This window comes from Mycteria americana, chromosome 8, assembly GCF_035582795.1.
Source record: "Mycteria americana isolate JAX WOST 10 ecotype Jacksonville Zoo and Gardens chromosome 8, USCA_MyAme_1.0, whole genome shotgun sequence".
NCBI classification, from domain to species: Eukaryota; Metazoa; Chordata; class Aves; order Ciconiiformes; family Ciconiidae; genus Mycteria; species Mycteria americana.
In genome coordinates, this window is record NC_134372.1 from 7,943,336 (window position 1) to 7,967,869 (window position 24,534).

General features: G+C 52.3%; 1 protein-coding gene and 1 long non-coding RNA gene across 4 annotated transcripts; both read right to left on the minus strand.

The window, feature by feature from the left end:
• Positions 1 to 1,007: 1,007 nt before the first annotated feature.
• On the minus strand, positions 1,008 to 3,114 carry LOC142413389 (uncharacterized). Its single transcript, XR_012776810.1, has 3 exons — positions 2,952 to 3,114; positions 1,234 to 1,639; positions 1,008 to 1,024 (listed from the first exon to the last, which is right to left on the minus strand). It is a non-coding gene; the product is annotated as an uncharacterized LOC142413389 (long non-coding RNA).
• A 15,240-nt stretch (positions 3,115 to 18,354) lies between these two features.
• ATOX1 (antioxidant 1 copper chaperone) lies at positions 18,355 to 23,325 on the minus strand. 3 transcript variants are annotated; one of them, XM_075509924.1, is made up of 4 exons: positions 23,190 to 23,325; positions 21,847 to 21,922; positions 20,353 to 20,495; positions 18,355 to 18,568 (listed from the first exon to the last, which is right to left on the minus strand). In XM_075509924.1, the coding sequence occupies exons 1-3, from the start codon at positions 23,193 to 23,195 to the stop codon at positions 20,362 to 20,364; spliced, it is 216 nt and encodes a 71-aa protein (XP_075366039.1). In that variant the 5' UTR covers positions 23,196 to 23,325; the 3' UTR covers positions 18,355 to 18,568; positions 20,353 to 20,361. The 3 variants fall into 3 exon arrangements, with proteins under 3 accessions (XP_075366039.1, XP_075366040.1, XP_075366041.1); XM_075509925.1 differs by having other exon boundaries at positions 20,348 to 20,495; XM_075509926.1 differs by having other exon boundaries at positions 20,328 to 20,495.
• Positions 23,326 to 24,534: the final 1,209 nt, after the last annotated feature.

Sequence of the window (24,534 nt, forward strand, 5' to 3'; positions counted from 1 at the left end):
ACTGCCTTGTGGGGAGGGAGAGGAAAGAATGATCCAGAGAACGTGGAGAGTTATGACATGTCTGGAATATGCTCCAAGTAGGCAGAGAAATGCTGGGCTGGTAGATGTGACCCTCAGCAGATTGGTCTCTGCTGTGGTTATCGTCCAGCAGATCTGGACTGATTGAGCAAAACCCACAGTCAAAATTGCTGGTCAGTTGAATCTGATGGTCTCTTCAGACATCACATAAGTATTTTGACCTTACAGATCATGACTCAGCTGGAGCAGCTGCCCAGCCAGAGGCAGGCAGACAGCAAAGCTGTTTGGAGTTGACTTTTCCCATCTGTTCCTCTCTATGCTCAGGGTGAAAACCCAGCTCCTCTCTCCTTGCATCTCACCATGACTGAGAGGATTTAAGGTTCGTCTGCTCCCCTGGCAGAACCAGACAGCATACCTTTACATCAGCATGGCCATGGCGCTGCATTGCAAAGTAAAACCAGCAGCCAAAAAGAGAGACTGTCAAATTGCTGGAATTTGGGCGTCCCTGAAGAATGCCTCCATGACATACAGGGCTGTCCTGAGCACTGCAGATAGTCCAGCTCTTTGCAGCTTGTGATCCACCTATGGCACCAACCCTCACCCTGTCCAGGGCGATGCGAGGTTGCTCTCCAGGGGCTCCTGGAAAGATGGTGGCTCATGTAGCCAGCAGGACTGAGGACAAGTCATCTGGGCACCAGCAGTCTGATTGCAGATGCTGGGTGAAGGACACCCGAGACCATAAAAAAATGCAACATCGTGTTTTGTCTTGGCTGCCTGGGGTTTGGGTTCATTCCTCATGATTACACGCTATCTTTGAGAGGGGCTGAGACACTAATCTAGGTGCTTAACTCTTTCCACTGATGTTGCTGAGGATTTAGATGTCAACATAGGAACTGGCCTGTCACAACCTGCCGGGCTGTGCTGACTCCTTGCTCTGTAGGACGCCTGTTACTTCGTGATTTGTTTTTCTTTATCAGCTCACTCCTTGTCCGGCCTCGAAGCACTTCTGCTGCATGTGAAAGAAACAGATGTAAGACTAAACATCCATATGGCCAACAAGAAACAAAAAAAAAACCAAAACAGAAAGGGAAAGGGGAGGGGAAAGATAGGGGAGGGGGCTGTGAGAAACCGTCATCACTTCCCAGTGAGACGGTCGACCTCTGTCATCAGGCAGCTAGGGAGGCTGGTGGCAAAGAACAAGAAAGTCTTCTTCACCCATTTCTTTACTTGGCTACACACCACGCAAAAGCCATTCCTGGGTGCTGATATGTGGATGTTGACATCACTCACAGAGACATCCATAAATACCCCATGCGACCCTCTCAGGTCCATGTGGAGGCCAGCTTTGTGATGGTGTCTAAGACCCCACGGGTTCTTCTAATGCAGCCAACCACCTGTGGCATCTGGAGCATCTTCTCCTCCCACCACAAGTGTCCATAGCTTCCACGTGCAGCTCAGTGCCACTCATAGGTCCAGTTTGGCTCCAGAGGTCACACGTCCCCTAAGCTGAAGTTTAATTTGCTTGATTTGCACCCTAAGGAGTTGAATGCTCTCGTTGAATGCTCTCTGCGCTGGATTAGTCACGGCTCGCATTGAAATCATACAGCTGCTGGTACTTCTCCTAAGGAAAAAAAAAAAAAAAGACATCTGGAAAAAATTTTAGGGAGGAAAAAAAAAAAGAAGAGAAAAGAAACCACGTCTTTTCTAACTGACAACGTGGCAATTGCTTAGTGCTCTTCACTGTAGTCTGAAGCTAAGCCCTCTTCTAAGGGCTTAGACAAATGACAGTGCCAAGAAGATAATTATAACAGGGATTTCTTTATATACGTGGCGGCTTAAACCCTGGTTTTGAGTGAGCAAAAAGCAGCCTGCCGCAGTGATGCAGTCACATCTGGAAATGGCCCCCGAGCTCACGGCGGTGAGCCCCGGGTGGGTGGGACTGAGGGGTCCTCATGGTCCTCTGTGCACATGGTGGGGACAGCCGGGTCCTGCATCTTGCGAGGGGCACGCTGCCAGGCCCGGGTGTGTGCTGTCAGCAGTGGGATGGAGGGGGATCGCACGGAGAGGGAAACAAGAGCCTGGAGCAACTGGCTGACTCTTTAATCTCAGCAGCTTTAAGAAGCTCCAGAAATGACCGAGAGCTTGCAAAGGAAGTCCTGAAAAGTCCTCTCCACACTTATAAGGCTTAGTGGGGTCGTCAAAGAGGAGATTTTGGTATCAGGCTGCCAGGAGGAAAACTGGACCTCACACATGCTTAGCAGGTCATCTTATGTCACCTGGGGCGCCGGATGGGCAGGAGATCACCCAGGGGGTCTCATCAGCCCGGGAGCCCTCACAGTGCTGCTGGCCTCGCAGGTCCAGCTCGGGCTCTCCGACCACGTGCCAGCAGGGTGGCTGGGGCACAGCTGATGCACCCCAGGGCTCCCGGCACTCCCTCCCAGCTCAAGTGACCGCACAAAATCCGATGGAAACAGCAAACAGGACAAGACCCCTTGAGGCGTGAGCTCAGTTTACAGCAAAGCCAAGAGGTTGGCAGGGCTGAGGTTTGAACTCCAGCTAACCCCAGTTCAAAATCCAAATTTCTTCATCCCATCTGAAGCCCAGTTGGGCAGATCTGGGCTGGCGCAGTTGAGAAAACCCTGGTGCTCTCCAAGAGGGGAACAATTCTGCTGCAAGAGAAGGAGAGAAACATGAGTGAGCAGTTTGGTGGAAGAGATACAAGTGAGGATTAATAATCCTGCTGTCTCCTACTCACAGATTTGTCAGTCTAAGGAGCCTTTCCATCCCTCTGCTCTGGGAGGGATTCTCTAATGAGTTTTTCTGGAGAGGATGTTTCTGCATTAATCGCTGGTGGATGCTGCTGCAAAACAATGAACCCAAAGGGCATATAAATAAACAGGATGCCCTGCAAACACTGCAGGAATGTCACTTACTAAGTTTTCATCGCTGGGTGTGTGGCTGGAGGCTGAGCTCCTCACAGGGCAGCATGGAGAAAGGCAACGGCTGCTGGGGTGGGAACCCAGCACCCAGCTCAGGAAAAGGCGAGCGAGATGAGTAAGTGCAGAGCAGACTGCCTATCTGCTGGAATCTGCTTATCCCAGGAATGTCCCAGCTCTCCTGTTATCTGGGATTGTGCCAGCAGGTCCTGCAGGAGGGTTTCTGTTTTTTTCCATTTCAGAAGCAGATCAGAGGCAGAGAGGCTGTGCTCTCTAGTCTTGCACTAAGCAGATGCATGGCCACTGGAAGCACCATCTGCACAGGGCAAGATGAACCCAAACTGTCCTGGGAACTTGCCTGAGGGTGGCTGTCTTTGTCCTACGTGGGGCAAGGATTTCTTCCCAGTGGGATGGGACTCTCCCCCCGGGCTCAGCAGTAGGATTGATGCCTGGTTCAGATGGAGCAGACTGACACCCAGCCAAGGTCTCTTCCAATGCCTGGACTGGGAGAGCCTGAGGCTCAGTGCTCTGCAGATGGACTGGAGGTGAGCTGGCTCAATGGGGCGATGCAGGCAAACGGGGGGCTGGCTCTGTCAGAACCAGAGCAGGAGCAGGAGAAGGAGCAGTGGATGTTATTGCAGTTTTTCAGCTGTAAACCAGAGGCCTTTGAGGCAGGGGGTGGAAATGCAGCTGTGCATGGCTCTGCGGTGAGTCACGACCTGGGAGCAGGCTGCAGAGCCAGGAGGCAGGACATGTTTGCTGTGGGTTGGCTTGCTCTTTCCATGGTGTGCGTGGGCTCTCACAGCTGTCCTCTGGGGTCTCTGGTGGAAGGCACTTCCCACGGGAGGGATCTCTCCCCCACCTCTTTCAAACTACCCCTGCAATGATCATCTCACTCACTTGGAAATGTGTGGGGCTGCAGGCTTGGGAGAAGCTTATCTGTCCTCCCTGAAATCAAACTGAACCCAAAGAAGCAGGGGAAAAAAAATCCATCACCTTCCTCAGCCGTGGTGCAAGCAGGGAGCTCTGTGTGCTGCAGCTACCCCTACACTGCCCTGGATGCCTCTCGCAGGCATCAGGTCTGCACATGGCAGCTGTGCCGGCCCCAGCTACACTCAGAGCGGGTGGTAGATAAAAACCCTCTGGCCATACCCTCCACTGCGTCCCTGCAGCAGAGTCCCCACAGCGCTGCCTGGAGCCGTCACGCCAGGCACCAGCAGACGGGACAGGTCTTCAGCTGCTCTGAAGCTCCTATGAGCGGTCTGGGCGCATCCAGCCTGGCTGAGCTTGGTCCCAGTCCAAAAGCTCCAATATCCAAAGGACCTCACCGCCTTTCCTAAAAGGACTTCTCCCTTGCTGCAGGGGGCTGTTCTCTATTAATCCTGAACACGGTGACATTGTGTGCCTGAATTACAGTCTGGTGTCTCAGCCCGACTTCGCTTTTGCTCGAGACCTTGCATTGGAGACGTGCCTATGACTTGCAGAAGATGCAATAAAGCTTCCAAGAGAGAAGCGCAGCAAATGCCACTAACTCCAGGCAGTCCCACCTTGCTCCTGGTGTTTACCTAAGATGCACTTTCGAGTCCTCTCGGGCCTGACAGATGCGGCTTGGCAGCTTTTGAAGGCTATGAATAGAGCTGCTTAAGGAAATAAACAGGAATCCACCTTCAAGCCCCTGGGACATGCAGGGAGAGGGAAGCTCCTGGGCTGCAGTGGCAGCTCTTTTGCATGGATAAACACAGTCTAAAAGGCTCTCCTAAAAGGCAGCCTTGATGGGAGTACCCAGGTGAAGCTGTGCCAGCTCCAGGACATCCAAATGCCATCTGGAAAGCAGTGGCAATAACCACGGGCAAGGAAAAGACCAGAAAGGCAAATGGCAAGGTTCACAAGGCTCTCTGGGGCCAGCTGCCTCTGCTTTTTTGGGCCATAAGCGTGAGGTCCTCTTAGAAAGTCTTGATTCTCAGATGAGTTGGCTACATACTCCACAACGACTGATAATCAGACCCCTTTTAATTTAGTTTCATCAGCTCCACAACCTTACATCTTGGGAGTGAAAGCAGAGGTTTTCCCGGGTCCTGTCTTTGCTGGAAGCCCCTTGGTGATTTGCTGGGAGCCCATCCAGGCGGCTCCCCTGCTGGGACGCGATGCAGTGGGCAGACTGGTGAATGCCCAGTGGGGCTGAGCGGGGAAGGGGAAAAGCTGCCATGGATCGAGATCACGGCTGAGGCAAAGCAGGCAGCAGGGCTTGGTGTTGTCCTCAGCATAATTTGCTGGCTGCAGGAGCACGGCAGCTGAGAACACGGGCTTTAAATGATGGCTGCCTTCGCTCCAGTCTTGTGCACTGCTGGAGGCAAAGAGGAGCAGGGAAAGATGGTCTTGGGGAGGGCAAGGCACGCTGGTGACAGGGAGGCTGGGCTGCCCATTAAAGTAAAGCCTGGAAAGTTTAGCAGTTCCTCGTGGAGGCTGAAGAACAGGACTTTACTGTCCTCCTATTAACCCTCATTGCTGGCAAAACCCTATCAAAATATTCCCCTCTCCCAGCCAGCCCTGCTCTGCAGTAATTCAGGCTGTGTATGGCTCGGTGCTCCCAGCACCGTCCCCATCCCCTGCCAGCTGTACAGCCTCAGCAATCCTGCTGTTGCATAAGCCAGGAGACGCAGCTTCACGCTGTGCAGAGGGATCCCAAGAGGCCACGTCCCCGCTAGCACCACTCATGGATGAGCTATTACAGCATCCCTGGGTGGGAATCGGACCGTGCTGGAGCTGTGGCTGCATCCCAGCACAGCAGGCAGGGCACAGCGTGGGGGTGCTTGGGGTGCCTGGCGTGCTCGGGCCACCCCTGGCTGAGCCTGCACGTATCTACCCTGAGAATCCGCATTTTTCAATCTATTGCTCTGACACTTTCTGCTTGAGCTGAACTCACTTCAGAACAAGCCCCGGCTTGAGATGTACCAGGCGAACGAGCCAGGCTGCCAGATGCAGGAGGCTCCATAAACACGGTGTCCCTTAAAGGAGACAAAATGGGATTGATTTTGGCAACGTGTATTTGGGAGGATCTCATACAGAGGAAAAGGCCAGTCACAGATAGGCTCAGGAGCAAACAAAGAAGATATAGGGGAGACAGTAGGAAATGCTTTTTGACAGCAAGGCTTTGGAGCGGGATTTCTTGGGAGACGGAGCCAAACCTGCCGTGAAGCAGCTGCGTGAAGGGCTGTTGGGACAGGGTAGGTCGGGCAGGGAGGGGCAGTGCTGACAACTGCTTGAGGATTTTCGTGTCTCATGACACTGTGATTTACAAACACAGCCGCTCCAGGCCAACACCAACAGTGAAAGCGCTGACCTCCCTGCCATGTCTGCTTGCTGGCTTCCTCCAGATCATCTCCAAGTGCGCTTCTGAGCCCCTAAAGACTCCCCTGCCCAGACTGGATTTTACCCTGGGGAGTTCAGGTCCCTTAAAATCTTCCTATCTTGAGCAATTCAGATCTTTATGGCCACGCATAAATATTCTGCTCCTTGCAAGGGCCAGTCAGTGGAGGAACCATTTGCTTCATCTGTCTGGAGTTTGATGGGATTTCACTGATCAGAGGGTAAAAGAAACCCAAGAGGACACAAGCCCCTTAGCTGGATGAAAATACAGCTGCCATATGAGGGCATACACTCACATTGCTTCAGTGTGATGAGTTCTGGAGATCTCAATTTAGCCCTGAAACTTGTTTACTTCCCTTCAAAAACCACCATCCAGTTTGGCCGGGGTTTGGCAGGAGCTGGTGCTGTGGGCAGGAGCAGGAATAGCTGGGCTGTGGGAAGGCTTGGGGCTGATGCTGCACCGTGTCTGTGTGCTTGGGGCAAGGTGGGACGTGGTCAGCCCCAAAATAGCAAGGTCGTGCGGGGCCCCGAGTGAGTGCTGTGACTTTCCATCCTGCGCCTGGCCCAGAGCTGGGTCCTTCCCTCGGGATCTTCTACTAAAATTAGCAGCGTTTCCCCATGCCGTATGCCCTGCGTCTGTTATCAGCAGCTGTTTAAGGAGATGGAGGGACCAGAACCACAGTTTAAAAAAAACCATCACATTTGGAGAACTCCCTTTTAAGCTTCTCTTTTATGGGAAAAACTGATGGAAAAAATTCTTCCCTGAAATGGGAGCCCTGGGGAGAGGCCCCTGAACTCTTTCCTGTGTGATGCTGAGACTGCTAAGGAACATTAATCGTATCAGGTATCTGCAAAGAGTAACCAGAAAATTACAGAGGTGAGACACAAGCATTGGCAATGTCACCCCCTCAGCCCCTTAATTTCAGACTTGCCCAAAGGTGCCCACCGCGTCCTCTCTCCTGCACTAAACTGCCTGCTCATGCCACCCCAGGGAGCGAGCTCACCCAGGACTGATTAACAGGATTAATGGAGTGGATTTTTAATGGCATGAATCTTCAAAAAAATCTGTTCTTCACTTGGGGGCAAAAGGGGAGAACTGGGAAATTAGGGAAACACCAGCTTTCTCGATGAGTGGGATGGTGCAGGGAATTGTCTGGGCCTCTCTGGAGATACCCAGCTGCAAAACAGGAGGGAGACCACACTGTGCTCTGGGACTATTGATGGTCACCCAGCTGGATCCAGGCAGCTCGCACCATACCTGCTGCGGGGATGTTCAGTTATTTCCTTCCCTAATGCACACAGAGGCCGATGCAGCTGTGGACAGCAAGGGCACCCCTGCAGTGGGCAAGGGAGCTTGGCTCCTGCGTGTGCCCGAGGGCTCCTTTCCTGCTCCTCTTCTCCTCGGTTAACTCTGAAGAGCAAAGGTCCTCGCTGCCTGAGGTGTGCCTGGACTGACACTGATGTCATCTCACTCAAGGTTTGGCCCCCCATGCTGTTCTTCCTCCAAGCAATTAAAAATAATGAGTGCTGCTGAGAGAATCTGTGCTGCTTCTGGATGGAAAGCAGGGGTGAAAGTGCTGGACGGGAAGGGATATCTCTTTCTCTTGTCCCCTCCCCAAATCCCTCCTTTTTCAACCTTTTCCAGTGGAATCAGAAAGTGCATCCCTCCCCCAGACTTTGCTGGAGCTCTGTGGAAGAAAGGAAGGGAGGGACTAACAGGCAGCAAGATTTCCTCTCCCAGACCTTTTTTTTTGCACCTACTGATGGCCACATCTGGAGTGTGGTCCCAGGCTGACATGTCGGGGATCGGGCTCCAGCCGCTTGCCCCCAGCCCGGGAGCAAGCTCTGCTCTGCTCTGCAAACCTGGGAGGGCCCATTTCAGCGTGGGACAGGGACTCTTTCCCTCCCCACTCCCCTACGTGCTGCGGTCGCTGCCCAGCTGGGGGGCAGAGAGACAATGCCAGGCGTGGGGAGCAATGCCTGGCTTTCATTTTTATGCACACACACACAAACAAGTTTGCTTCTCTGGCAGCAATTGGCAGCTCCTCTGTTGGGCTTGTAAATCTGGAAATAACAGCTGGAGGTTTTCTGTGTTATCCCACTCTAGCGATGAATTTTAAAACTCTTCTGCGTTGGGTTAGGCCTATTGTTTTCCATAGCAAAGAGCGGTTCATGCCCATCTGCCTTTGCCTCAAAGTGGCTCTTCCAGTATCTATCCCAAGGGCAGCTCCCGCTGTTCGTTGGAGCTCTGGGCAGCTCACGGGGAAGGTTTGCTGGCTTGTTGCTAATGCAGCCTCTCTACTGAGCTGCCTGGCATGTGGCTGAGCACCCACCACTCCACTGGCATGCTGAGACCCTGTTTAGAGGAGCTGGGGACAGGCTGACTCTGCCAGGGAGGAGGGAAGCAAGTGGACAGCAGGACGGGCTTGGAGACACTCAGCTGAGATGGTTGGTGGGGTACAGGGGCCCCATCTTTCCGGTTTTCCTCTGGACACACCAGGAATTGTAGTTCCAGCTGTCCCCAGCAGGTTCATGGTGCAGGTGGCCCTGGGTGGCCAGTGCTAGTGGCAAAGGATGGTGATCTTTACATGGGGATACACATCCCTGTCTTCAGCACATGGACCCTTGGTGAGGAGCCAACAGCTCAGCGCAGAGCCTTTAAAGAGTCAGAGCTGGCCTCTTGGCTTCCTATGCTTTTGCTTTGACCATAATTTGACATATTTTGACCTCGGGGTAGGGCAAGCTTGGAGGGCTGCTCCTGAAACTGGAAAGCTAAAAATCCCCCAGCAGTTGTAAAGCCAGCGGGGAGGACTCTGGATGTGCCACATCTCTGCCTTTTTGGCTTCTCCCTTGGCAAAGGACAGGCTGAATTAAGAAAGCAAATGGAGAGGAAACGGTGGAGAAATAAGAGCGGCACTGTGAGTCAAGGACTCTGTGAGTCCCGTCCTGGTTGCCCTGGAAATTGGATCATTCCCTGAGCCGCCTGCTTTGCTGGCTGCTCCTGGGAGGGCACAAGCATTTAGCACTGGTCAGAGGCAGGGGAAGTGGGGAAGGAAAAAAATAAAGGGAAATATAGATGCAAATACTTTTTGGGGTTTTCTCCACCAAAGGGAGACCCTAAGCCCTTTGCCCCATGCCTTTGCGGGGATGATATGAAGAACAAACCCCCACCAGCTCAGCTGAGACCCAAAGGCGAGCCAAAAGCCAAAGGACCATGGGCTGGCTCTCTTTGTAGGTCAGCGGCGCAGCACAAGCCTGCGCTGTGGCTTATCTGCCAAGCCTGGGAGACCCAGCCCCAGGGATGCCAGGGCAGCTCCCTACAACGCCGTCCCGAGCAGGCAGCACCCCAGGCACCCCCCCACTGAGCCCTGCCTGCCCTCGAGACAGCCCCGTGTCCCATGCAGACTTCTGATGCAGTCGGTGGGATCACCCTGACAATAGCTGTGTGGGTTGCTTTTTTTTAAAGCTGTGCACAACAGATTAAGCCAGCGGCCCCTGTTGTGATTGCTGGGCATTGTGCACCATGCTGACGCGGGCTTCTGTGGGCCAAGCTCTGCCCACGGCCGAGCAGGAGCTTTGAAGGGGGGGAATTTGGTTCATCAAAAAAGGGGCAGGAGGGTAACTGGGCACAGTGGATTCCTGCTGCATTCAAGCGTCTCCTTTCATTCACGAGGGAATGAGCTGCGTTTGTTTTAACATTTTCTCATCGGATGGGCTGAGAGAGATGGTCCTGACCTGGGAATTTCATACCAGCTGGGAACTGGGAACTGTGGAGAACTCTGAAACGCTGCAGCATCTTTCTTCTGGCTGTGTCCTGCCCCAGTGACAGCGCAGCAACCCACTGGCCTGGACTGGTGAAGAGGAAACCCGAACCCAGCTATGTAGCACCCAGCAGTCTTTTGGGAGGTGCTCAGGAACAGGCATGATGAGCAGGACAATAGCAGGAAGGGCCAGGCTGAAGGCTCCTGCCTACACAGACCAGTTTCCCTTGTCCCTTCCAGGTGACCTGGGACAGGTCCATGTAGCAGAACAGTCACAGAGCAGATCTGTTCTCCGCAGAAGAGCCGGGGACCTTGCATTCATGCCTGTGTGTCCCACGGCCCCTCTGAGGGAGTTCCTCACCCATGAGAGCTGGGTCCCTACCTGCTCCCTATCGCTGCCCCAAAATGCCACCGCCTGCAGCAGCTGTGGGGCTGTGAACCTCAGCTCTCTGGAGTCCAATAAATTAAACCTTAGTCCGCAAGGGGCTTGGGCTGTCTTTTGCAAACAGAGGCAGCACAAGAGCTGCCTTTCTCCCTCTCGGTTGACTTTGTTTTCTCTCCCTCCCCATCTGCTTTTAGCGAAATGGTTGAATAGCTTCAGTATATACTGTGGGAGGCTAAAGCCAAAGGCTGGAGCACCAGGGAAGGATGCAGAACAGCAGGGCCCTGTGGCCACTGCCTTCCGGAGGGGTTGGGAACTGTTTGCTACCCTCGCTCTGTAACCCAGCCTTGGTCACCTTGCTGAACCCTTGGAGAAAGCAACTCCGAAAGAAAATATTTGTGCTCTGGCTAGCACACGTGCACATTTCCTGCTCTTGAAGTCCTTAATTAAGCCTGGTTTTTGTTTGTTTTGTTTTTGTTTTTTTTTCATCTATTTACACTACCACAGTCTTGGAGGGGGAGTCTGTCAGGTCCCCATGCGTTTTGCTGTTTTGGAAGCTGCAATGTGGAAAGCTGCCTGTGATGGTCACAGAGGGAATCTGCGTGTATCGACAGGGGAGTGGGAACCAGCAAGGGCCTTTGGTGTTGCTCTGTACGTCAGTGCAGCAAGCATCAGGTCAGCTCAGTGTTGTAATAATCAAATGTAAGTATACAATTCACATAATGCTGATGCTGCTATAGAAATCCATTGTAGAGCCCTACCCTACCTCCATAGGAACTTAGACAATGTGCCCTTGTCTAATAAGCAGGATGTGGCTGTCGAAAGCAGAAGTTTAACTGAGGTATCACTAGCCTAGTTGGTAAAACATGAAGAACCGCTTAGATCTGCCAAAAAGGTAGGAAACTAGGGGAAGGTAATTTTGGCAGGGGGAGATCACGACCACCGACTCACGGACCACCTACCCCAATTATATCACTGACTCAGATGATGAAGTTGAAGAAGAACAACTAAGCATACGTACTAATTTACATGCTGGGCGAAGAGATTTTAACCAATCATTTAATAGAAGAATACTGCAGATGTATTAGGAAGTTGAATATGTTAATGCTTTGTGTATAAATAACTGTTAATTTGAAAGCTTGGTGTGCTGTCTTGGGACAGACACCCATATCTGTGCAAATATGCAATAAAATACCTCTGCTCTGTGTGTATATTGGCATTTTGCATACTGGGTAAATGAACCCCGAGTTTTGGAACAACACAGTGCATCACCCATTACAGAGTGGCCTCAGCCTGGCTGTGGCCTCATGACAAGGAAGACTGGGTCTTTGTAGACCTTACTGAAAAGATGCAAGACCAGCACATTTAGTTCAGAGAGACCGCCAAGCTCTTTCCAGCCAGTTTGGCAGCTTGAATCCCTCCAAGGACCATGTTATCTGCCTGTTTCATCATGCTTGGCCTCCATCAGCAGAGATGTATGACCACTTAGCGTGATGCTCGTGACTACAGACACCCAGCTCAGTGCAATGGGGACCTCTAGGTCCAGCTGCACAGCTCTAGCTCAAAGAGCAGCTGGTCAGGGCAACGTTGCAGATGTTGACCCCAAAAGCATGGGGGTATGATTCTACCTGCAAGTCAAACATCAGTCATGGTGCTCATCCACCTCCCAGGTCTGCTACTGCCATGCCTGGGCTGGGAGCAGGCAGGCGAGCGAAGGTAGAAGCCTAAGGTGGGTTGTTTCTTACAGCAAACACTTAAAAGCAGAATAAGACTAGAAAATCCCCATCTTTTGGTAATGAATCCCCTGTGTAACAGTCTTAACACCCAGACATGACACGCCTGTGGAATTCCTGAGATTGTTGTAAACTGAACCTTTCTTTCCCACCCTGAAATTTCACAGCAATTTACCTCTCCAAGCCATCAGGGATCACCGTTTGCAGGCTCCGAGGGAGATCTCCCATCCCTTGTCTGCCTTCTGCAGCCCGCGGTGCTATTTTGGAAATTCTCTCATTTACTGGGTGGTTCAACTGAGTACAACTGCTCCTTTGACTAAAATCATCCACTGCCTGTCATCTGGTAATTAGAAAGTGCCGAAAAGCCAGTGGTGCTTAAGGCGGCTCTGGGATAACCAAGGCAGCTTTTTCTTTTGTGGATAAAGGATGGGGCTTTGGAGGCTGTAGACTTTTCCACTGAAATCAGATTTTGGTTTAAAAGGTGGGGGAAGGTAACACTGGGTGAAAAATGACACCCAGAACCACAGCAGCACTACAAGAAGGGCAGTGCTGCAAACACAATGAGGTGGGTGAGAAAAGCAAATGCCTTCTGTTGGAAGCACCGCAGGGGGGAAAAGCAAAGATGATTTTGAGGCAGGGGAAACAAAAGAACTTTTAAAGCCCGTCCCTCCGGGTTTGGCCAGTTCTTACTGGTGCTGCAGTTAAAGGCAGTTCACAACTCACAGTTCAGCTGGAGCTGGGCTGAGAACCTCATGAAGAAACCAGAAGTGAACCAGAATGGTGACCTAGTATCAACAGACGAGGAGAAGGCTGAGGTACTCAACGAATTTTTTGCTTGTCTTCTCTGGCAACCGCTCTCCTCACCCCTCCCGAGTCAATGGACAACATGTTGGGGACCAGGGGGGTAAAGCCCACCCCACTGTAAGGGAAGATCAGGTTCGTGACCACCTGAGGAACCTGAACATATATAAGTCTATGGGACTTGATGAGATGCATGCCAGAGTCCTGAGGGAATTGGCTGATGTAGCTGCCAAGCCACTCTCCATGATATTTGAAAAGTCATGGCAGTCGGGTGAAGTCCCTGGGGACTGGAAGAAGGGAAACATTGTGCCCATCTTTAAAAAGGGTAGAAAGGAGGACCCTGGGAACTACCGACCTGTCAGCCTCACCTCTGTGCCTGGGAAGATCATGGAAGCAATCCTCCTAGAAGCTATGCTAGAGCACATGGAGGACGGGGAGGTGATTCGAGACAGCCCACATGGCTTTACCAAGTCCTGCCTGACCAACCTAGTGGCTTTCTACGATGGAGTTACCACATCAGTGGACAAGGGAAAAGCAATGCACGTCATCTATCTGGACTTCTGTAAAGCCTTTGACACTGTCCCACACAACATCCTTCTCTCTAAATTGGAGAGATACGGATTTGATGGGTGGACTGTTCAGTGGATAAGGAATTGGTTGGATGGTCGCATCCAGAGGGTAGCAGTCAATGGCTCAATGTCCAGATGGAGATCAGTGACAAGTGGTGTCCCTCAGGGGTCCATACAGGGACCAGTGCTGTTCAATATCTTCATCAATGACATTGACAGTGAGATTGAGTGCACCCTCAGTAAGTTTGCAGATGACACCAAGCTAAGTGGTGCAGTTGACACGCCAGAAGGACAGGATGTCATCCAGAGGGACCTGGATAAGCTGGAGAAGTGGGCCTGTGTGAACCTCATGAAGTTCAACAAGGCCAAGTGCAGGGTCCTACACCTGGGTCGGGGCAATCCTCGGTTTCAATACAGGCTGGGGGATGATGTGATCGAGAGCAGCCCCGCGGAAAAGGACTTGGGGGTACTGATGGACGAAAAGCTGGACATGAGCCAACAATGTGCGCTCGCAGCCCAGAAGGCCAACCGTACCCTGGGATGCATCAAAAGAAGCGTGGCCAGCAGGTCGAGGGAGGGGATTCTGCCCCTCTACTCCACTCTGGTGAGACCCCACCTGCAGTGCTGCGTCCAGCTCTGGAGCCCTCAGCACAAGAAGGACATGGAGCTGTTGGAGCGAGTCCAGAGGAGGGCCACGAAAATGATGCGAGGGCTGGAGCACCTCTCCTACGAGGACAGGCTGAGAGAGCTGGGGTTGTTCAGCCTGGAGAAGAGAAGGCTCCGGGGAGACCTTATTGCAGCCTTCCAGTACTTAAAGGGGGCCTATAGGAAAGATGGGGACAGACTTTTTGGGAAGGCCTGTTGTGACAGCACAAGGAGCAATGGTTTTAAACTAAGGGAGGGCAGATTTAGACTGGATTTAAGAAAGAAATTTTTTACAATGAGGGTGGTGAGGCACTGGCACAGGTTGCCCAGAGAGGTAGCGGAGGCCCCATCCCTGGAAACATTCAAGGTCAGGTTGGATGGGGCTCTGAGCAACCTGATCTAGTTGAAGATGTCCCTGCTCTTGCAGGGGGGTTGGACTAGATGGCCTGTAAAGGTTCCTTCCAATCCAAAGCATTCTATGATTCTGTGATTCTATGATTCTGTGAACTCCTGCTGCTGGGAGGACATCTTCATGGGTGGCAATGCACTGAATTGCACCTCACCAGCCGCTCGTCCTGCAGCTGGCAGGCCTGACACATCCCTCTTCTAGCAGGTCACTGGGATGTTCTGCAGAGCCAGGGTGTCTGTGGTACAGGAAAGCTCCTTTTCCAAGTGCCACCCTTTCCTGTTTGCATTGCAAACTGAGCATTTCCTTGTCTGAAAATGGCCTTACAGCCTCAGTGTGTGGCATATTGTTTCCTGTGGAAATTACTGTGACCTCATTATCTGTGCAGGCTTGTTGGGGTCTCTCTCTCCATGACGTGCAACCTGGGGCCCAACTTCAGGCCAACCTGATGAATGAAGACTTTGAAGATCTTGAAGTTGGGTAGTGGTGGAGCAAAGAGACTCTGCTTAGGTACTGACTGTCTTATCCTTTTAGATTCTATGAAGGAGTTGGTTTTTCTCCCAAAGCTTTTCCATAAGCGTCTCAGACAGCCACCCTGCAGGTCTGCTGCTCTGTTCAGACTTGACCATTCTTCCTTAACTTCCCTAGCCCAGCTGTAATCAGCCCAAATGCAGACCACACGCCAAAGCAAGGACTGTCACAGGGTGTCATTACTCAGCTCTGGCTGCGCGTTCGTGGGAGAGGTGGCCTTTTGGGAGGCACCCTGTCCTCCTGCAGAGCCACTGCTTCGGGACTGCTGGTGCAGAGCCTCCTGTGCTCGCTGTCCTGGAGGCAGGACTAGCAGGTCATCTTCCCCAAACACCTTATCTTATCCGGAGGAAAGGAAAGCAGGCAGAAAGAGAGCGTTCTGCAGATTGCCTGGTCCGGTTGAAACGCCCTGTTCCCCCGATAAGCCTGCAAGGTTGATGGGGGAGCACACGCGATGCTGTCCTGCTGGGCTTTTGGTGGAGAAAACAAGCAGCAGCTTGGGCATCATCCTCTAGCCCTGCTCTAATAGGAGTTGTCCCAGTTCTTTGGTATTTTCACTAAATGTGCCTGGAGTGCTGGGGTTAGCGACCATCAGAGCACTTCCCTCCTCTCGGCTGGAGAAGAAACCCTAGCAGCTCCCTTCCCTTCTCCACAGGGCTGGGGGAAAGGAAGAGGGATGCGACGGGAGGGTCTGAGCACTGGGGCCACTGAAGGAAGGCTGAAGCAGGGCTCACAGGAGCCCTTGGTGCTTTCCCAACTGCTCACTCCCATCAGCATCCTCAGGGTATGGCACCAGAGAGAGGTGGCTTATGCAGACTTGTCACCCCTCTGCTCGGGGACACTGAGTGAGGAGCACGACATCAAATGCCACGAGCCATCAGGTATGAAAGCCCACAAACCCAGCACACACACAGTCTCCATCGGAAAGCAAGTGGCAGGGACATCTCAGGGAAGCGGCTGTGGCCAGCCCCTGCCATGCTGTGCACGCACGGAAATTATAGGGGCTGTAAATGACACTAATGGCAGGGTAAAGCACAGCAGCCTAGCGTAACAATTGCCTGCTGCGAGGGACAGTTAGAGGCATTTCTTAAAGCCCACGGCAGGAAGCAGGAGGGGAAGAGCCCCCAGCCCAGACATCACTGCTCCGGTGGTTTTGTGAAGGGTTGCTCCTCTCCCCTCTGGGCAGCGTGTATTCCCACCACACTCTGCAGCCAGCTCAGGGTGACCACAGCTCGCCACTGCAGCCAATTTCCACCCAAAGCTGCAACGTCCTTTTTGCAGCAGTCAGGAGCTTAAAGCAGCGTCCAGCCCCTCCACCTGCGCTGAATGACGGAGGGAAGGCCTGGGAGACTGCAGTCCTGCAGATGGGTGCTGAAACTTCAGGTACCTACTTGAACCTCCTGGCCGGTTGTGGGTAGAAACCTTTCCTTGTCTGGCTCAGAGATAAGCAGGCTTTAACCAAAACACATGGTTCAGCAGAGCAGGGAGAGGGGAGCAGAGCAGAGCAGCCAGGAGAGTGTGGATAGCATAAGCTGCAGCTCAGACATCAAGGATGAGCAGCCTGGTTTACAGGGAGACAGACTGGGAGTTATCCTCTGTGGGCACATTGCCAGTCCCACCTGCCAGTTTGGCAGAGAGCAAGTGCCACAAGGACTGCTGGCTCCGAGGCCAGCTGTGCCACTGCGTGCCATCCAGCTCCACACCAAATCGACAGCACACGTCCTCCCCCAGCCCACTGCCACCAGAGCAGAGCCACTGGGCAACCAGCTGCTGGTGGATGCACTGGCCGTGCCTGGGAGGAAGCTGAAAGCAATAAATAACAACTAACATTGGCAAACACCAGCTCAGACCAACAAGGCGGGGGCTAAGGAAAGGGATTCACTCGCTAACCTGGGACGCCGGAGGTGTCACGCCGTGCATCTGAGTGCACTGGCACAAAGCAGAAATAGGTTGCAGTTCTGGGCCTTGGCTCTGGAAACTTCCTGCCACTGGGAGATTTTAATGCCAGAAAATAATACAGTGATGTTAGACTTTTATCCTTTAGCTTCCCTTAAATTAAAAAGTAATAAAAAGTGTCTGCAACACATTCCTTGAAGCATTTCCAGCCCCTGCAAGTGCATCTACAGCAATTAATTGTGCTTTAGAGCAATGGTAAAGGACTTGGAAGTACTAAACCCCTCTAGGAAAGAATAAACTGCAACTATGTCAAAAGTAATCTCAATGTACGAGTATGAAAAATCTCTTAAATAGAGAGTAACCTTTTCCTTCAAACTTTAGTTGGTTTTCCTCTCTGTGGAACAAGGCACACGTGACTGGTAGGCATGGGAGACATCCCCCCAGTGAAACAAGAGACAGCAGACTGGGATGGACACATGCAATCTTTTCACTGGGCTGAAAACCTGAATTAAATGGATGGGAGCTGGGCAAATCAACAGTATAGCCTGTAACACTGGTCACTGGGCTGAGAAATAAGAGACCTTGGAGAGATTCCCACACCCCTCTCCTTCCTCCATCCCTTCTGCATTTCCCTTCAGCACGGTCATTCTCTTACTGTGTCTGTGGGTGCATGCAGCACCCGGGGATCCTGCCCAGCATCAGGGCCCCATGATGCTATTACGTATTTTGTTGAAATTTTGTAGGTGGACAGGGAAGGGGGCAAGAGGAATACTTGCCAGGGGAAGGGACTGATCCAGGTGTCTTGAGCTGGGCCCAGGATCTGGAATGACTCCTCACATTTATATAGTCATGCAGTGCCCTAAGAAGCACTGTACTAAACCTAGGCTGAGTCCGTGTTCCCTGCTCCTACTTGCAATTTGGTTGGCCTTTGAGCTCTATCATGTTGCTGGGGTCCAGTGCCTCGTGGCCCCATCTAGCTCAAAAGGACACTTGGTTATCCTTGACTTACAGGGGCTGCAAGAGTCCCTTCTTCCCAGCACTTGCATCCCAAATTTAAAGTTTGTCTGTTCTATGATGGAAAGATATCTGCCAAGACACAGATTCCCTGAATCTAAGTGACATTCAGCTCAGTTCTCCTGAGACATATCCCTCAGGCAGAGGCTGCAGTGAACTTCTAAAGATAGGTGCAATTTCCTGGGAGACCTGTCTTGCATGTAATGGGTAGTTTCCCACCCCTAAGAGCCATCTCTTTTACAGAAAACCACTTAAAGCAGTACAAAGACACACAAGACACACAGACATGCACTGAAAGATAGAAGCAGCGCCTTGATTTACTGTGGGACTAGAAACAGCATATAATCTCCTCCTCTAGATTTCTCCACTTTTAAAGCCCAAGACGCAGCTGTCTCCTCCTGCCAGCCCTCTGCTTTCCAACATCTGGCAGGGTAGTAAAGGTCAAATGACAGAGCAAGTTGGGAGATACACAAACAGTTAAGCCATCTTTTTGCTGAAGTCATGTTTGAATTCCTGCAAAATAAATAAATAAATAAATAAATAAAGGAAAGGAAAAAAACCACCAAGGCACAGAGGAGATAACGTTATACAAAGATGCCCTCTGCTGGTTACAAGCCAAAGGAAAGCCATCCACCTGAGCTCTATGCCAGTGATTTGCAACTTCCCTCCCTCCCTCCTTTTATAGATGAACCCCTAAAAATATTCCCTATGGAGGGAAATGCACTGTAAAACTTAAATTTAGTGTTCTAGCAGCAAACTACTAGCAAGGGCAGTCCAGCCACCCGTCTCCTTTGTTGTGGCTCTTATGATCCTTGGGTAAGTCAAATAGCTTCAGTTAAAATCCAACAGGAAAACAAAAGCATCAAGAGAAACGTTCTGCCAGGTCGGCCAGCTGAACTGACTCCCTAGCTGCCTCGATGTCATATAAGGAGAGTGGTGAGAACACAGGGCCAGGGAAAAAAGGGACACATCCACGTTATTTGAGACTGGCTTTGCTGTAATGGTTAACTTTTGCAGGCATTTGAGACATAGTCCACAAGTCCCTGCAAGTTGAAAACAGCTCTTGCAGTCAATACTATGAGCTGAAAACTATTTGAGGCACTAATCAATTCACAGCATGTTTCTCTCTCTGTTTTAAATAGCAACTTTATTTGATTAAAGCTATGATTTTAAACAATTTCTAAGAAGTATTGAGAGCTTGCTCAAAATGATACCAATTGCAGATTTTAAATCTGCTCTGCTAAGCCAGTCAATTAAAACAATGCAGATCTATTCCCCCCCCACATCAGCATCAGCTTAACTCTTTCTTGTATCAGTTTAATTCCTGCTGGTGTAAATCCCTGATTTAATTTACTGACTGGGAATTAAATCAGCATGAACTGGTTTCAGTGCATCTGTGCTGGGTATTTGTGATGATCAAACTAGACCATTTTAAAACAATGTCATTGGATTAGAAAACTCCACTGGCAGAAACAAGTTCTTAAGAGATGCAATATAATAATCCTGGACACTAAAGAACAGTACATGCAGTGAGTGGGCAGCCCTCTCCTCCCACTTCATTCTTTTCCACTGAAAATGAACCCTGTCTGCAAAAACATTTCACAGTCAGGAAAGAGTTTTGTACATGTCCTCATAGTGCTGGGACTCTAGGAAAATCGACAGGCTGCAACAATCAGGTTGTCTTTGGGATACACGTCCAGTTGGCCAGGGGCTGTGTGCACCAGGAGCTATTCTGAAACCCAACATTTTAAGTCCATGAGGGTAGCAGGGTGCTGCTGTTTGTTCATCCTCGAGTTTAGTGGAGGATTAACAGCGATATCAACAGAATTAGATATTGGAGGTCCTTGTGCTAACAACCAATCCCCTGCATCACGTACCCACAGGGGTCTTTGTGTCCCACCCCCCTCCCTGGTATTGTTGAGGGCCACCACTCTCTCTGGTCAGCTGGTGAATGTCTTTGGGATTTGTCTTCATGCATGATATGCTCTGGCAAACTCTAGGTTCACCTGGGAATGACACAGAGGCTGTGTTCTACCTCTCCGCTACAGCCATGGTTGGGATCACATGGGCTTTCCAGAATAGCTAAGGGGTCCCATGCAGAAATGGTGCTGGCTGTATGTGGTCCAGCTGCTTCTCCGATATGAGGGGTTTGCTGAAGCTGGACCTGCAGGTCTTTCCTATTTTGTGCTTCCCAGGAAGCAGCCTGTTTTACTGGGAGAGGTGGAAAAAGCTCCTATCTTTCTCTTCAGCATTTCATACAAGTGATATATACCTAGGCAAGGCTATATATACCTCACCAGGCAAAGCTACTGTGCGGACTTCTCCCCAAGGTAGGAAGCGTTCTTTCCAGTCTTCTTTAGGGTTTCCAATAGGGTGTCAACGTTGTGCTCCGAGTCGATGCACACCTTCTTGTTGGGCAGGTCAATATCAAACTGGACACCTATGAGGAAAGGAAAAAAATTTTGCACAGCTAGAAGCAGCCAAATGGCGTGAGCACGGGGAAAACTCCCCTTCACACATTTGTGCTCCCAAGGCCATCAGTCAAATGTATGTGTGCCTCCTGCCAGCAAACCCTGATACCACCAGCAGCCAGCAAAACCAAACTGGTGTCCTGCCAACAATGGTACAAAGGAAGCCAGATCTCCTATAGATCTGCATTGGGAACCACAGTTTCTCAACTGCTTTAATCTGCCCACCCCACCTTGGATCAACACAATCACTCATGCAATAACCAGAATGAGCTGAGTTTAAACCAACCACTATAATCTCCAACCAGCTCAGCTTGTGCTGTGGTTTAGCATGGATAGGCACTAACGAGGGAGTTAGCGTAGGGGTTAGGACGGGGTTAGGACAGGTTTCCTCAGTGGCTGTACTAGCTAACAGTTGTAAGCAGGAGGGAGGGAAAAGACACTTTCCCATGTGGATTTCCCAGTGGCTAGTAAGAGGAAACTCTCAGCCCAGTGAAAGGAACTGGACAATGAAGTCTCTATCCAGCCACATATTTTCACAGAACTTGTAGGTATGTATCAGCTTTGAAAGCTCTGCCACGTCATCATGAGGCTCATATTGGTCAGCATGTTAAAGAGTGATGGAGGTGCTGACAACCACACACAGAGGAAGCGGGATCACCGCAGCCTGGTAACAGGGTCTGGAAGAAGTTGCAAGGCCTTTGCCTTGGTGACTGAAAGCTGTTCCCCCTAGGTGAGGACAGGGGAGCAGGATGACAGGTCCTCACAACTGGTGAGTCTGGGTCAGATCCTTCTTTCTTGGTAATCCCAGCACAAAGGAGGCATGGGTTGTAATTTTCCAGGCAGCATTAAAAACAGGCTGTGCAGGCAACCACCAAATGCTCTGCTCAGCAGCTCTTCTCTGTGACTGCTGATGACACATCTAGGGAAGCACCACAGATACCCCAGGCCTCCTTGGGAACAACACCTGGCAGGACATCCACCTCCCTTCCTTCTGGCAGCCTGAGCAGGGGTCTACCAGTGTGGTTCCCAGAGGGTTCGGGATGAGGCCTTAGTGATTCAGAGCCACCTGCAGCCACGGCAGCTCTTCCCTCCCTTGATGTTTCTCCAAGGGTCACAAGTCCTGCGAACAATCAGCAACTCATTACTGACTAAGCAGCAGGCTCAGAGCAGAGAGGGGAGCAGAGGTTTCCCATCAGCTGCTTTCAGCTTTCACCCACAGCGCTACCCTTGCAAGAAGGAGGATCCCAGGGCACTGACATCCTGGCCCAGAGCTGGCGTTGCTCCGGCGAGCTGGCTGTCACACGCCCAGCACTGACTCACCTCCCAGCCTGTGCAGGACACGGGTGACCGCATTGGAGCAGCCTTCACAGGTCATGTCCACAAAGAACTCGTGTTTCTGAAAAGAGGCGAATGGGGGGGTCAGGGAGGATGCAGCTGGCAGCACACCACGAACGCTTGTCCTCCACACTTGCCTTTTTCCTTGGGGAGATGGGTTCAAATCCTCCCCAACCAAGAGGTCCACACATGCCACTAAGGGATCCTCAGCAAAACTGAGAGCTCTTGGTACAACTCCCTATGGTGTCCTTGTGCTGTCCCCTCACAGCATAACCGTAGGAGCCTCTGGAGACTGTCTGGCTCCTACTCAGAGCAGGGCCACTTTCAGGGTCAGTGCAGGTTGCCATCTCTGTGGGCCTCTGCTGGACTCACTCCACTTGCCCTGGGGAGCCCAGGAGAAGCAAGTCTCCTGCCTCCGGCTACCCACTGTCCTGACTTAGTCTGCAAGGTTTTCGGTGCTTGCCCATCCTATTCTTCTTGTGTCTACAAGGCCTCTGGTCCCCAACATAAAAAACTCATAAAAATATTAACAAAACTGAAAGTTAAGGAACATTAGTGCTGGTTTTTCATCCCTTCACTCCACCAGGGCCCCAGTGTTATCTTCACTACTTCTGAGAGCTACTGGGTCAACATAAATGTGCTTGCCTGTAACACTAATCATGGCGTTCAACCTTTGGCACCAGACGGATCCTAATTTCCTTTTCTTGCACATGCTTTTTACTTTCCTTAAAAAAGAAAAGTAAAACTGTTTTTTATTTGTTACCCCCAGCCCATATTTCTTTCCATTCAAAACCGCCCTTTGCCCCCCCCCCCCCCCCCCCCGTCACGGAGAGACTAAAACCCTCACGGGCGCAATTCACCCGGGAAAGGAGCTCGGAACGGCCCTTCCCATTAGGATTTTCCAGAGTAATTAGCATTTTCTTGATGTTTACTTTACAAATGCCCTGCGTGCTCTGGGGGCCGGTGTGCGGGCAGGAGGGAGCGGGATGGGGCAGCAGGGGTCCCAGCGCAGGGCCCCCCCGGGGCCGCCCTGTGCGCCCAAGCCCCGGTGGCCGGGGGAGCCCCGCCGGCTCCCCCCGGTGCCGCGGCCAGGCAGCGCCCTCCCCGCCCCGCCGTCTCCGCTGGCGCGGGGCCCTGCCCCGCCACGTCCCCCGGCCCCACACCGGCCCCCTCGGCCCCACACAGGCCGCTCCCGGCCCCACACGGCCCCCGGCCTGCCCCGATGCCCGACCCAGCCGGGCCCGGGCTCCAGCGCTGTGCGGGGCCGGCCGAGGGCCGCGATGGGCCGCCCGCGCCCGCCCCCCCCCCCCCCCGGGCCCGGCACCCACCGGCATGGCGGAGCGCGGCGCGGCGGCTCCCAGGTCTCGGCGTGGAGGAAGGGGCGGGCCGCGCCCGGCTCCTCCGGGCCGAGGCCGGGCCCTGAGCGCCGGCCCCGCACAGCGCCCCCAGGGCCGCGGGGAGTCCGGCGGCCCCACACCGGCGCCGGCCCCCCACTGGCCCCAGCCCCCCGGGGAGCCGGGCCTGCCCCTTCCCGTACACAAGGGCAGCGGCGGGGCAGACGCCGCCCGGCCTCCCTGGGCAGGGAGGACCCCGGCCCCTCTCGGTAACCTTGCACGGCAGGATCATTGCGGCCGCCTTCGTCTCTAACCCCATAGCTCCACCGAAGACGGCATTTCAGAAGGTTTTGCAAAGTCACCCGTGGGCCAGGAACCCGTGTCGGCTGCAGAGAAGCCCAGGGCGGGCAGCAAGGTCGGGGACAGCTGCACACAGAAGGTTTCAGCACACCAGGAGTTTGGGGCTGGTGGCTTTTGTTTGCACTGACGTGAACTGGCTTCGGCTGTGGGATGCAGGCGTTCAGACACTCTTTGGCCTGTTCTTAACACTGACCAAATTGCTTTTAGTAGCCTTCTGGGGACGGCGATTTAATTCTTAGGCGTATTTGTTGCTGAAACACAGCCCCCCTTCTCCTGGTTATGTTTCCCTTCCCATTTTTCTGATACTAAAAGACTGCCACTCCTTGTGAGGAGATGCACCGGGGCTGTGGCTGGACCAATGCTGTCCGGGTTAGGATGAAGCCCGAGGTGAGAGTAAGGCTGAGGCCATCAGAAGGCATGAGATGCCAGAAAGGGTTAAGGAGAAAGTGGTGGAGAAAGTTTGTACTTGGTGTGGATCCCTAACAGCTGCCTGCACCCTGCCTGGTGCTCGCTCTGCCTGCCTGGTGCTCTGCCTGCCTGCTTTACAGGCGAACGATCCTCACAGAGACAAAGTGGCTGCAGGAGGGAGGTGGGAAGAGCCATGAAGATGGGGCAGGAGGCATGAGGGTTGGCTGCGCTGCTTCAGAAAGCTTGTTCCTCTCTGTCTTTCGAGGTTTTGAGATTTACTGTCTTAGGAGAGCTCTGGTAGACTGGATTATTGAATGAGGGAGGTTTGGGGGGGATCTCTACTTCAAAGTAGGTTGAGAGAAAGGATGCTGGTCCCTGAAGATGTTCGTGTGTCTGCTTTGGGGTGGTTTGTTGTTTTTTTTCCCTGGCTGTTTGGCCCTTTGAAGGAGAATGGGCACCTTTCTTAAAAACTCTAGTCAAGGTGGAGGAGGCTGTGGTGGGGACTGGGAGCAGCTCGGGTGCTTTGGCAGGCTGTGGGTAACCAAGAAAGGAGACAGTGCAGTACGTCAGG